At 44.3% G+C, this 12,873-nt stretch overlaps 1 protein-coding gene across 3 annotated transcripts in view; it reads right to left on the minus strand.

Moving 5' to 3' along the window:
• LOC147899094 (uncharacterized) overlaps positions 1 to 12,873 on the minus strand; it is a 43,846-nt gene that overhangs the window by 12,784 nt on the left and 18,189 nt on the right. For all 3 annotated transcript variants that reach the window (XM_087378644.1, XM_087378646.1, XM_087378645.1), the window contains exon 3: positions 10,546 to 10,708. In XM_087378644.1, the coding sequence (XP_087234770.1) occupies positions 10,546 to 10,708 (163 nt within the window). The remainder of the gene's footprint in view (positions 1 to 10,545; positions 10,709 to 12,873) is intronic.

Raw genomic sequence — 12,873 nt, forward strand, 5'->3', positions numbered from 1 at the left:
CTTTTTAATTTAAAAAGCCACTGGTCATAGATCTTCGATCAACACAGCTTCAACAACTCAAGTACATCTATTTCAAGTACAAAATGTTCATTTTGATCAATTACCTTTAGTACGAGGGCTGTATCGATTGTTGATTATATTAAAACATTTTCTAGCCTCCTCTGTCCAAGTAAAGGTACTCTCCTTTTCCATAAGCTGATCTAGCGTAGACACTGCGACTTTTGCATAATCCCTGACATAATATCCCCGAACTTTGCAACTCTTCTAGAGTGGTTGTACTTCGCCATTCTAGAATGACTTTAATTTTCTCTCAATCCATATGTATTCCCTCCTCAGAGATTATATGGCCCAAGTACTTGGCTTCCTTAACAAAAGTCATAGTTTGACATTGTGGCTAATAGCTTACGTTGTCAAATCAATTAAAATACTAACTTCAAATGCTCCAAATACACTTTCTTAGTCTTATAAAAGATGAGTATATCCCCCAAAAGACTACTCTATTCAAAGTCTTAGAGGAAATGCTACAAAAATAGCTTTCGAACCCACAGCTCACCTCACACTTGATGGACTTGAACCCCAATATAAAAGCCAACCATCAATGCAAATCATCATGGTTCTTTTATAAGTGCCTTGCGGGCTTAGATCTGCCCACATACTAATGATACACACCCATCTACAATGCTTGTTGCAATTGATGAACTTCTTCACCAGTACACAATGGTTCATTGAAGCTTGTTGGATCTCCTGCTCAAAAACAATACTAATGCAATCCACCAAACAAAAATCCAAGCTATACCCGAACCAACCACAAAACAATCCAAGCTATGGGCAAAACACACGAACAACACATCACACCATCGGTGCGGCAAATTGCTCTACACCTAGCCTACGTAGGACATAGCTTGTGTCCATCTACTCAAGACATCTAAAGACTTCTAGAGACATTTCTCTGCCACACCTTAGCCCAATAGTCAATAACTTGGGTGTCTAATACATAAATCCCTCTTATGGATCCTAGTCTAGGATCCTAGTCTAGGGCTAACTATATTAACTTTCCTAAAGCTACAGGAGAAATGTGGGTCATGAGGACTATGATCATTGATCCAAAGATGCATAGCTTGGCCTTATTAGGCAAGCCCATTGTTCAAATCCTAACCCTAGGCATTGAATCTTGGAAGAAGCTCTTACAATGTGACCTTTGCCACAATAATTTGAGGCACGGGGAGATTTGTCAATCCTCAAGTCTATGCCGAGGCCTCTAATTTACCCCTAATGCAAAGAGGAGATGGAGAGGTAGTATCTCCTAGGGCATTGTAAGTCCGATATCACACTTACAGCCCGTAAGTATATCAATTTAGCCCAATCGGATGAAAGACCACCGTGCTCCTTCAAGGCATGAAGCCACATTGCACATATGCCCCTTTCTAGAGAAGCCTCATGTCTATTCCACTTGCGAGGAGCTAGCAGATGGATCATTGAGATTGATGCTGCCATCCAAACAAATGATGACATCTCCCTTCCAAGGCTATTAGAGCAAGAGCTCCTTCTCTTCTAGGACTTTCCGAGCATTGATGAGCCTTCGACAAGCTTCCTCAGTAATAGGAGTGGCAACTTTGGCTTTAGGAGGACATGCCTCTTCAAGAGATGCACTAGAATCTAGAACAACCCTTGTCTCAACCACCCTTGTCACAACCAGTTCCCTTCTTTGATATAGTAAATATATTGGCAGGTGTCTACAGCTGACCTCTTTGGATGCCCTCTCAAGAGAAACATTAGCCTTGGGAGCAAATCCCTCAATAAATCCTCTACACCTTTTGGACACATATGTGGACTAGCCATCAACTGTGAGAATTTTTCTAAAGCTTGCAAGACAACAAATTTGATATCACACTAAGGACCCGTGCTTGCTTACCAAGAGTGGCCCCCAATCATTTAATTTATCCATTTTACTTCATTAAGGGAGACTCTCTACAAATTACTAATAGTTCTATTTTCAAGAATTGCAAAAGTACTTGAAATGTATTATACAAGTAATTACTTGATAAAAAAATTCCAAGCCGATGGGATTTAAACCATCCAAATTAAAGTCCAATCTCCAAACAATATCAATGTCAAGCATATAATTTCACGATGACAATTTGATGTGATGGCACAAGAAGATAGTCATGCCTACCTTACAACTCTAAAAGCTCATGTAGTAGTAAAGATCCACCTAGTGGGGTCCAACTACTCACCACCTGAGAAAGGAGTACAAGACGCAGTGCATTGTAAGAAAAAATCCTCTGACCTGGCACAAGTCCCCTATAGAACAAGCTTTGCAACTTTGCACTAAATATCAGGAGCAAGATATTAATCCCTCTCATGGGTCAAGAGAAACCAGGCCACTATGGACCCATCAAGTCCGCTCCAAAGAAAATTCCTAATAGACCCCTTGAGCTCTGTAATGCAATCCCTAGAGTAACACCAACATGCAAACAAACCACGCAATGGCCAACAACGCCTTATTAACGACTGTCGCCTTAGGGACAAGATCCAACCTAGCTCAACGCCAAATAGATGTTTCCTCCAAGCTTGAGCAAATTGCTACAAAGAAGAAATGCCAAGGCCAACACAACAACCCAATTACCTGACAAATAAGCCTCAATGAACCCAAGTGAAACCAAAATCTGAACCCAAATCTAGGGAATCTAGCTCCTTTTGCAAGGCTGTCCTAGAAGCAATCAAGGCCTGAGGGGAGGAATCCCAAAAAATTGATGGTCATCTGCAAGCTCCTTATCTAGCAACTCCTCATCTTGTTTGAGGAAGAGTCTCAAGCCAAGGATGTCAAACTACAATCTAAGATAGAGGCTCATGGCCTCTTCCACAAATAAGCACAATAGAGGAGCAAGTGGGCATCTTTGCCAAATTGATCTGGAAATCTGAAATCTATCTCCCTTAGCACCCCAGATAGGAACTTGACTATTTGGCTTGCCTAATCCATGAGTCTAAAAACCAAATGCAATAGCATACCCTACAAACATCCCCAGTCTACTCTATCATAAGCTCTCTCAAGAGGAGAATAGCCGAGTCCTAAGGAGTATGCTAGTCCAATCCGAGGCCTCCAAAGTGAAAAAATATTATCAAAAATGATGTTCGAGAGGCAATCTTTGAAAAGCACGTCTACATCAAGTTGTGGTTTTTTAAAATCAGATTTATTTTCAAGCATGCTCTAGGTGAAAAACTATGTTACAATACACTTGTGAGCATTTTGCAATCACATGTGTGTTGGAATTTATGGCCATTGGGGCCTGTGTGTGGTCCAATCCTCCTCATGGTACCTTGGATTAATTGGATATTGGAGGGGTGAAAAGAGTCTCCTTAGCACGTGATGGTATGTGGACGATTGGGGGATGAATCCCATAAGCACAAGTGACATCAAGGGTTCCTTGGATATATTGAGGCGATGAGCCTCTCTCCCAATGTTCTACTGTTTGGACAAGGGAGACTGTGAGGTGGCTAGGAAGCGAGGGCTTGGGACCCCCCATAGTTGACGCCCACCTGTGACACGTGGCAGCCATGCGGCGGCTGCCAACAGTGGTATCAGAGCAGGGAAAGAAGAAGCCCTCACATGCGAGATCCAGGTGCTTTTTGGCAAATTTTGTGGCAAACAGTGGCGCGGTTTTTGAGGCGGATAACGCAAGGGTGATGGCCTATGCAATCCGTGTATTTGTTGGCTCTGTGTGTTGGGCCAGGTGTGTGGCGTCTCTTGCAACCCTACGATGGGTTTGACTTGTGTGGGGAGTCGCATTAATGGCGCCAAGTTGTCAAGTTGTTGTTTCGGATGTTTGGCCCATGGGGGGAGGGGGTAGAATTTATTGCCATTGGGTCTGTGTGTGGTTCAAACCTCCTCATGGTACCTTGGATTAATTGGATATTGGAGGGGTGAAAAAAGGCTCCTTAGCACGTGAGGACACATGGACAATTGGGGGATGAATCTCATAAGCACAAGTGACAGCAAGGGTTCCTTGGATATATTGAGGCAATGAGCCCCTCTCTCAATGTCCTGCCAGCTTTTTGGACAAGGGAGAGGCTGTGGCGTGGCTAGGAGGCGGGGGCTTGGGACCCCCCGTACTCGGCGCCCATCTGTGACACGTGGCAATGTGATGGTTTTTTATGAGTCTACCTTTATCTCAAGAGAGGAAATCGTCAAAAGGCAAGTCTTCATCAAGTTGTGAGTTTTTTGCCAAAACAACAAAAGGACACTTTTATGCCTTCTTGTGCTTGGGATCACTTGCTACAGCAAACCTCTGCACAATGGAATGAAACAACGTCTCGAGATCTCACAACGAAGACTTCAAATGCCAACTCACTCCATGTGCTTGTATATAGAGAGAGAGAGAACACTTCAAATAGAGAGAGAGATTACACATAGATGTACAGCCAAACAATTTTATATAAAGATAACTGATCCAAGTACAAAAACTTGTCATCTGTAGCATCACCTGCAGCAAACAATTGCTGAGGTAGGGCACCAGGCTCAGACTCTGTTTCCTGCTCCTACTGTGGTAGAACTCTCCTAAATCAGCGTATGTCTCCTTCAGACTTCATTGGCTGGTCTAGGTGAGTCTGCTGCTGAGCTTCCTGTGGATCCTCAGTGCACCAAACTGATGGCTCTTCTACAGCATGTAGATCTGTGTGTCTATGCGCACCTGCATCGTGTGTGTCTATGTAGATCTGCGTGTCTGTGTGCACCTGCATCGTGCAAAGCTACTGCAAACAGACTACAGGATGTGCCCACAATGACCAAATGCTGCAAAGTGTCATGGATCTTTGGTCTATTTCAAACCGACATCAAACCATCCGAATCCTGGCCCTTGGTTTCCTTCATAGTGAGATCCTTGTGGCTGCTCCACGTTGATCCCCACGGGTAGTAATCCCTCTAGCTGTCTCTGGAATATTATAGTCAACCATTGGTCCTCCACGGGTAGATCATCCTCCTTTGATGATTTCCACTTGTAAGGCTTTCACAAGATCACCACATGAAGCTGCTCAGGTAATTCCTCCAGGCCTACAACTTGAACACCAACTTGGAAATCCTAGCATCATGCAGATTGGTTTGCTTGAAGAAGCCTTGTGATTGCATCCACAGCAACTCGAACTTGGCGAAGTCTTTGTCACTAATCTCAAGAGTAATCATGCAGCGAGTGTCAAAAGCCTCAGCAACAAGAAGTCCCACTCTGTCCGTACAGAAGGCTTTCACCCTCCACTCTCCATCCAGCTCAGAATTCCTATACCAAAAACCATCACAAAGCAATCTATAATGTCCAAAGAAGTATATCGAGGATACATACCATGGAAACTCAGTTTGATGTTGCTTGCCTTTGGAGCAAGCCAGCTACTTCCCACACCTTTTGCGCCTTTGTGTAAGCTTGTATTCATGCTCCCCCTGGTCACTTCAAGCTCATCAAGTTCCATCTCTATGTGAGCTCCTCTATCTCTGCAGGCAGTATTGGACTGGTCCTCACAGCCCAACACCTCAAACCTCCACCACAAAGTCTAACTATGTGCTCCACTCTTCAATGTCTCTCATAAACACCGTCACACCTAGGTCTGTAAGCTCTTGCTCAACGGGACATGGAGTTGACACTAAGAAAAGTTCCTCTCTTACCACATTGGCCAATGCCGTGTCATATTGATCCTCCTCCTTTGCTTGGTCAACCTTTTTCTTTTTCCAGTCTTTAGCAAAATGTGCAGGCATGTCACAAAAGAAACACTTTTTCTTATTCTTTCCCTTTTGCTTGTTCTCCCTGTCATTGTAATTTGATTTCTTGGCATCCTTCTTTCTCTATGGCTCCCTTTTGCCATTCTTGCATTTGGCCATAAAAGTCTTTTCGCCGCCATCATCACTTCCTTCTTATAGCTTTATCTGGGCTTCTTCACAGCAAGGCCAATCCCTCAAACCTGACTAGCCTTGCCCATCCTCCTCCAGCGGTGAGAGCCGTCACCAGCCCTCGGTAGCTCTTTGGAAGGTTGTTGACTAGACGCATAGCCAACTCATTGCTGTCCACCTCCTTGTGACTGACGGCGGAGAGTTGATCCCTGAAATCTTTACCTTCACAAGGATGTCATGGGCTGACGTATTTGCCAACTAGATATGAGATATCACAACATCTATAGTCATCTCGATAATCATGGAAAGAGCAATTGCACCTTCAAGTTCCATTCCTTTGTGCTATCAATATCTACCGAAACTGAGATCTTCCCTAAAGCATCCAACATGCCGAGGCAGGTTTCGAGTCCGTACCTTCTATAACCCCCCAGAATTCCCCCACCACTAGATGACTATAAACGTTCATTTGCCATGTGGGATAGTTGGTCCCGTCCAGCTTCCGAGACTCATGGAAATTCGGAATAAGTAGTAAACTAGATCCCATGGCAAGATGTAGATGACTTCAAGACCTTTGACCCATTTCTACACCCATTGCAAGTCAATAAAACACACCAAAATGTGGTTGCTCCTACCTCCTCGGCAAGGTCAATACTCTTTAGTTTGGAGAAGGCCTTCTTGTTGTTGATCTTTAAGACACCAAAGTTTGTCAAAAGCTTGGATTTGATACCATGTTAGAGAAAAGGAATCGCTTGCTCCAACCAACCCTTGAAACAACCTCTCAAGATCTCAAAACGAAGACTTCAAATGCCAACTCAATGTTCACTCTGTCTACTTGTATGTATAGAGAGAGTACACTTCCAATAGGGAAAGATTGCGTGCTAATGTACAGCCAAACAATTCATATAGATAGTTGATCCAAGTACAAAACCTTATCGAATATTTACGATCACCTTCAACAAACTGTTGCTAAGGTAGGGCATCAAGCTCAAACTTTGTTTTCTACTCTCCTAGATCACCATGCGTCTCCATTAGACTTCAGTGGCTGCTCTAGGTGAGTCAAATGTTGATCTTCCTATGGATCATCTTGTGTTCCACAGTATGGCCCTTTAGATCTGCCTCTCTATGTGCACCTCTTATGCTCAAGTTGAGATAAGATGACCTTGTCACGGTCAGTCAGGAGACCCTTTAGGACCAACAATTGTTAGTATATGTGTTGCGCTTTGTATATGGTCAGAAGGGTTTTAATGCCAAGGTAATCGATGAAGATGCTTAGTATGGACTAGATGAGTCTAAGGACAAAAGGCCTAGGTATCACCTATTTGTGAATTGTGCCTAAGGGGCCCAAGAAGGGATAAAAGCCGTTGGACTAAAGGAAAACTAAGGGAGGCTAGGGGTAGGTGAGGAAGAGTGAAGGGAGGGTGCGCACGAGTGGAAAGGAGTGGAGGGAGGTGAAGGTAGCACGGGGGCAAAAAGAGTAGGGGCAACTTTGAGCCACATGTGTCCGCAGAACTGGGTCGGGCCAGTCTACAAACTGGTAGGGCTATTTCAAGAGGCCTTCAGCCTGGTTTCTGGGCATACGTTTCTACAATCTTTCACTACGGGGAGTGTTGGCTGTAGCAAGCACCCTCCATCTCTGTTTTCTAGCATGATATGAGAGACCTAAGAGTCACAAGTGCTGGAAGCTCAAGGATGCGAACCTTTGGCAGGAGATCTCCGTTCTAACTTCTACATCTAAAGGAAAGGTACCCCTGCGAGGGGGGTGATCAAGATTCGGCCAGGTGTACTCCTAAGCCCTTCATTTTGTCAGCATGGCTACTAAACTGTGCATTCCAAGCTTTGGGGAATCGGGTAAGCTCAACGGAAGCAACTACCCTCTCTAGAAGATGAAGATCCGAAGGCACTTGGTGGTTTGGATGATCTGGGAGATGACGACAAGAGTGGAGCTAATGCCAAAGCATATCAAAAATGCAGCTAGGGTAATAGTGACACCAACAGATCCAAACACAATCAAACATTGGGTACTGCGAGATACAAAGCCCTCGTGTCACATGCACCCCTGGACTTGGATGTATTGTGACACACTAGAGTTTGGTATCATCATCAAGTGATTTGTTGATCCCTTTATACAACATCTTGAGCCCTAGTCCAGGGACAATTAGGCATGACCTACGACCCGTCTCTCAGCCTATAGTTCAGTCCTTGTTCACTAGTACCCACTAGAGGACTCAGTAGTATTAGTGTTTCCTTCCTAGGATTAGTTAGGCTAGGTGCCAGCCCATGTTAGGAGCCCCAACAAGGCCCCCAAAGGCAGCACAATTGAGTGCAGTAGAGGCTGGTAGAGGTGCCTTTCATAGGCAGCCTAGGCCCGCCTCTAGGTCAGCCAATAGGGCTGGCCCTTGCTTGCCCTACCAGCCAGCAACCAGGTCAGCCATTTCACTGGCCAAATTTGGGCTGGCTGGAGCCCTATATACGGGCTCTTGGCCCCCTTTCAGCTCCATTCAGTTCTGCAGCCTGCAACCAGGTCGTCCAACCGACCTGGCAGGTCGGCCATTTCGCTGGCCCAGTTGGGCTGGCTGGATCCCTATATAAGAGCTCTTGGCCCCCCTTCAGCTCCATTTAGTCCTGCTCCAGCCCTTGCGCGCCACACCCATCTCTCCTCCATAAGCCGCCACACAACAGCCATACCAGCAGCCAATACAAATCGTGATTGAAAGCAGGGACTGCACCAGCACTCAGCACGGGTTCGGACATCAAACATGGTGGAGGTTTGAGCATTCTGTTTCGGCAGCTCCTTTTAGCTTATTTTTGCAGCTCTTTCAGTTCAACTCTCAGCTTCTCTCTCAAATTCTTAGCTCCATCTCTCAGCTCTCTCATTCCTCACATCTCGCAGTTCATCTCTCTCACTCATGCAGTTAACCTGAATGGCTGTGGACATCCCTAGCCTCATCGCAAGTGATCTACAACGTCAGCGTGGGCAACATTGAGGCCCTGGGGCTGTTTCTTAGGTCTTCGGGTCAGCTCTATATGTTCATAGGTTTTCTCTCCAGAGTTTCTTTCCGTGAACTCTTAGAAGAGTATCTTTTGTATATCAAGTTCTCCAAGTTTAAAGCAAAGTCTCCCTATCTTGGAGGAGGGGGCCCTCAATGGGTACCAAGACCCAATCGGTTGTCAACTCTATATTTCCAACCCTTATCTCTCTCCACCCTCTCTATGGTGCATATGCAAAGATGCCTTGCCATAAGGTTTAAAGAAGGTCTCCCTTGCGATATCACAATCGTTGACCGTTGCTTTTTACATTGGTATTAGAGCTTCGGACTGTGAACCAGCTTGACTACCGTGAGTGCATGGTTGTGTTGAGATTCAAAAGGGTCACACATCGAAGTGCCATGCATCAGGAAAGGAGAAAAGAATTCGACGAGTCCAATTTTCAAGAAGATAAAGATAGCAAAAAGTTACGCTTCTGCTAAGCACGTCAAGAAATGATGGAGAAGCTTATAGAGTAAAATCGACTTCTCTTGTCTTAGCTGGTAAAAAACTCATGGCAACTGGAAGAAAAAAGACAAGAGTTGGATGAAACAAGAATCAACTTAAAGAAACGAATGAGAGGATCGCAAGCATGAAGAGGCCATCCGATATGCAGAGAGGGACCAAGCCGAGAAGCAGTACAGACTGACCGAGGCAATGCTGCTTCAGCACCAACAGATGTTGACCACTATCTAGGCTAGCATGAGGGCATCAGTTTCCACAACCACACTAGCCTCTACATCAACTAAGTTCACTTCCCTCACTAGGACTAGAGGCTGCGGAACTGAATGGAGCTAAAGGAGGGCGAAGAGCCCCTTATATAGGGCTCTAGCAAGCCCAACTTGGCCAGCCAAATGGCCGACCTGGTTGGCTAGATAGTAGGGACAACAAAGGCCATCCTACTTGCCGACCTAGCAACGGCTAAGGCTGCCTATAAAAGGCACCTCTACAAGCCTCTACTGCACACAATTGTGCCGCCCCTGCCCTTTGGGGCTCCTAACATGGGTTGGCACCTACCCTAACTAATCTTAACGGGGAAACAACTAATCCTACTGAGTTCTCTAGTGGCCACCAGTGAACAAGGACTGAAACTATAGGCTGAGAGACTAAACCAGTGAGCATGGGATGGCACCTACCCTAACTAATCCTAAGAAGGAAACACTAATCCTTCTAAGTTCTCCAGTAGGCTGAGAGACTGACCCACGTAGCTCATGCTTGACTCGCACTAGTACACATTAAGGAAAGAAGTGTGATTTGAATTAGCACTGTGTGGTTTCTGGGCATACATTTTTACAATCTTCCACTGGAAGGAGTGTTGACTGTAGCAAGCAACCTCCACCTCTGTTTTCTAATACAGCCTGTACGAGCTAAAAGAAGGGAGGGCGGGAGGCCTAGGGAGAGGTGACCAGGAAAGGAGCGGGAAAGGGAAGAAGCAGCAGCAGCATGAAGTGATGTTCGCTTATCCCTCTTTCTCTCATTCTAAACATCAAAAAGCACATCAATGTGGTAAACAGAACAAGTATTGCTTGTGATAGAAAAAAATGTTAAGCACCAAATGAGCATGCATTTTTAAAGAGATTACAGGACTGAAACTGCCAGATCTTATCTGTGGGGAAAAAACCTCACTATTATAAAAACAACAATTCAAATACCTTGTGACACACATTTGAGCCGATGAGGGATCCACAACTAGACTTCTAAGCCGGCGCTTGTGCTGACTTGCAAAAAAGAATGATCGTAGCACGTTCACGTAGGAAGGTGCAGTACTACCACGAACATGTGAGACTAGATCCATGTGTCCCCTCCTATCTAAACCTGCCTTCAACAACTCGTTCATTAATGCGTTGTCACAGAATGATACACACAGAATTATATGCAATAAATATTATACATACTTTTTGCACAAATTGGTGATATTCGTGGCTGCAGCCAAAATAGCAATCCTGATCATATTTATAAGACAGCATTGGTTGTTTCTCTTCCAAGCAACCCTAAACAAGATTTATAACATGTGAAAAAGACCTTTTTCACATAACCAACAATACATTTTAAGTATTGTTTGTGCGGATTTGAAATTCAATATGTTAATTAAGAGCACCTTCTTTTGGAAAACTTAGGAGGTTCAGACCTGAACAAATCCAAAACTCAACAATGCTTGGGTACAAACAACCAGCCAGCTCCCACAGGCCTCTTTCAACAACTCAGCTGTGATCAAACACTCTACATCATGTATGTGACACATACCTACATGTAATTGGGGGCCCCATCAACAATTTAGAAAACAAAGGGATTGTCCACAAGCATGGACAATGTAGCATTAATAAGAAGCATGGTAACACAAAATTACAAATTATATTGCACTAAATCTTTTCCCTCTCTTAGTAAGGACATCAAAACTGAAAGTATTAGACAATCTATTTGCAATAGGTTGGCTTACCTGAGTCACCAACATAGGTTTACAGATATAATAACAATAGTGAAAAGATTCACATTTAGTTTAGTGGATTAGACAAAAAACATAAGCTTTTTTTATTACCAAGCATTCTACCATTTAATTTGTGTGTGTGTGTGTGTGTGTGTGTGTGTACGCCTGGATGTAAATGAATGTTTATAATATAAGTATCTTGGTTTTACAAAAAAAAAAAGTGTGTACGCGCACGCTTACAAACATACATATATGTATGTATGTATGCATGTCTGTGTGTGTCCTTGCAATCACTGATTGAGTGAGCAAGACATTTGAAGCGGAAGATTTGCCAGAGTACAAACACTCAGTGAACTTGTGTATACTCTTGTGCAGATAGAAGAAGAGAGAGAACACATTCAGAACTGGAGAGAGAATGAATACTCAGATGTACAGCCAATATTAGATCTCATAAAGATGTAGAAATCTGTACACAACAAGCTCCAACCGTGAACTTTTCTGAGGTAAGACACGACCGCAAGCTTCATGTGCTGCACTCTCTCCTGCAGATCTCCTCCACAAACTGCCCCGTGCCTCTCTGACAGGGTTCAGTGACTGAATCTGATTGAGCTCTGCATACTGCTCCCTCCTGACAGTCTTGCGCTCTCCTTCTTGCTCAAGGTGAGAGGGGGAAGAGTGAAGGAAGGGAGCAAGAGAGTGAGAGTGAGAGAGACACAATTATTGCGGGTGTGAAGTGATGAGTGAGCCACACCACAAACTCACTTAAGTTTTATTAGGATTAGGTTTACCCTATGACTGTCTTAAGACAGTCATAGGTGTCCTAACTTTAATTCTTTAATATAAGGGTAGGCAATGTGCCTTTACCCCAACAACCTCCCACCTAAAGGCCAATGTGCCTAAAGGGGAGAAAAGAATAAAAATACAGCAATATACAGTTACTGTATACAAGACCATAAAGTAAGAATGGTCTCATCCTAATCCCATGATGTGGCGGCAATGTGCAAACCGCTCTGTAGGCAAGCTCTTAGTGAGCAAATCTGCAGGATTATCATCAGTATGTACTTTCACAAGCTCAAGACGCTTGTCTTCCAGTACCTCCCTGATGAAATGATATTTCACTTCTATGTGCTTGGTCTTCTGATGAAAGACCGGATTCTTTGCCAACATGATAGCACTCTGACTATCACAATGCAGAACTGGCATATCTCCTGTAATGCCCAAATCTTCCACCAGCCGAGTAAGCCATATTGCTTCCTTGCAAGCCTCAGTGGCTGCAACATATTCAGCTTCTGTGGTTGATAGTGCAACGCATTTCTGCAACCGAGACACCCATGATATAGCACCTCCTGCAAATGTAAAAATATAACCGGTAGTAGACTTCCGGTTATCTGCATTCCCTGCATAGTCTGAATCTGTAAAACCATGCACCAATGCATCCTGCCTACCATAGCATATGCACAAGTCTTTGGTACCTTTGAGATACCTCAAGACACCTTTCACTGCTTCCCAATGCCGCTTGCCTGGATTTGCCATATACCTGCTGATGACTCCCACC

This window comes from Dipteris shenzhenensis, chromosome 8, assembly GCF_047967505.1.
Source record: "Dipteris shenzhenensis isolate YYH24624 ecotype China chromosome 8, Dip_SZ_1.0, whole genome shotgun sequence".
Classification (NCBI taxonomy): Eukaryota; Viridiplantae; Streptophyta; class Polypodiopsida; order Gleicheniales; family Dipteridaceae; genus Dipteris; species Dipteris shenzhenensis.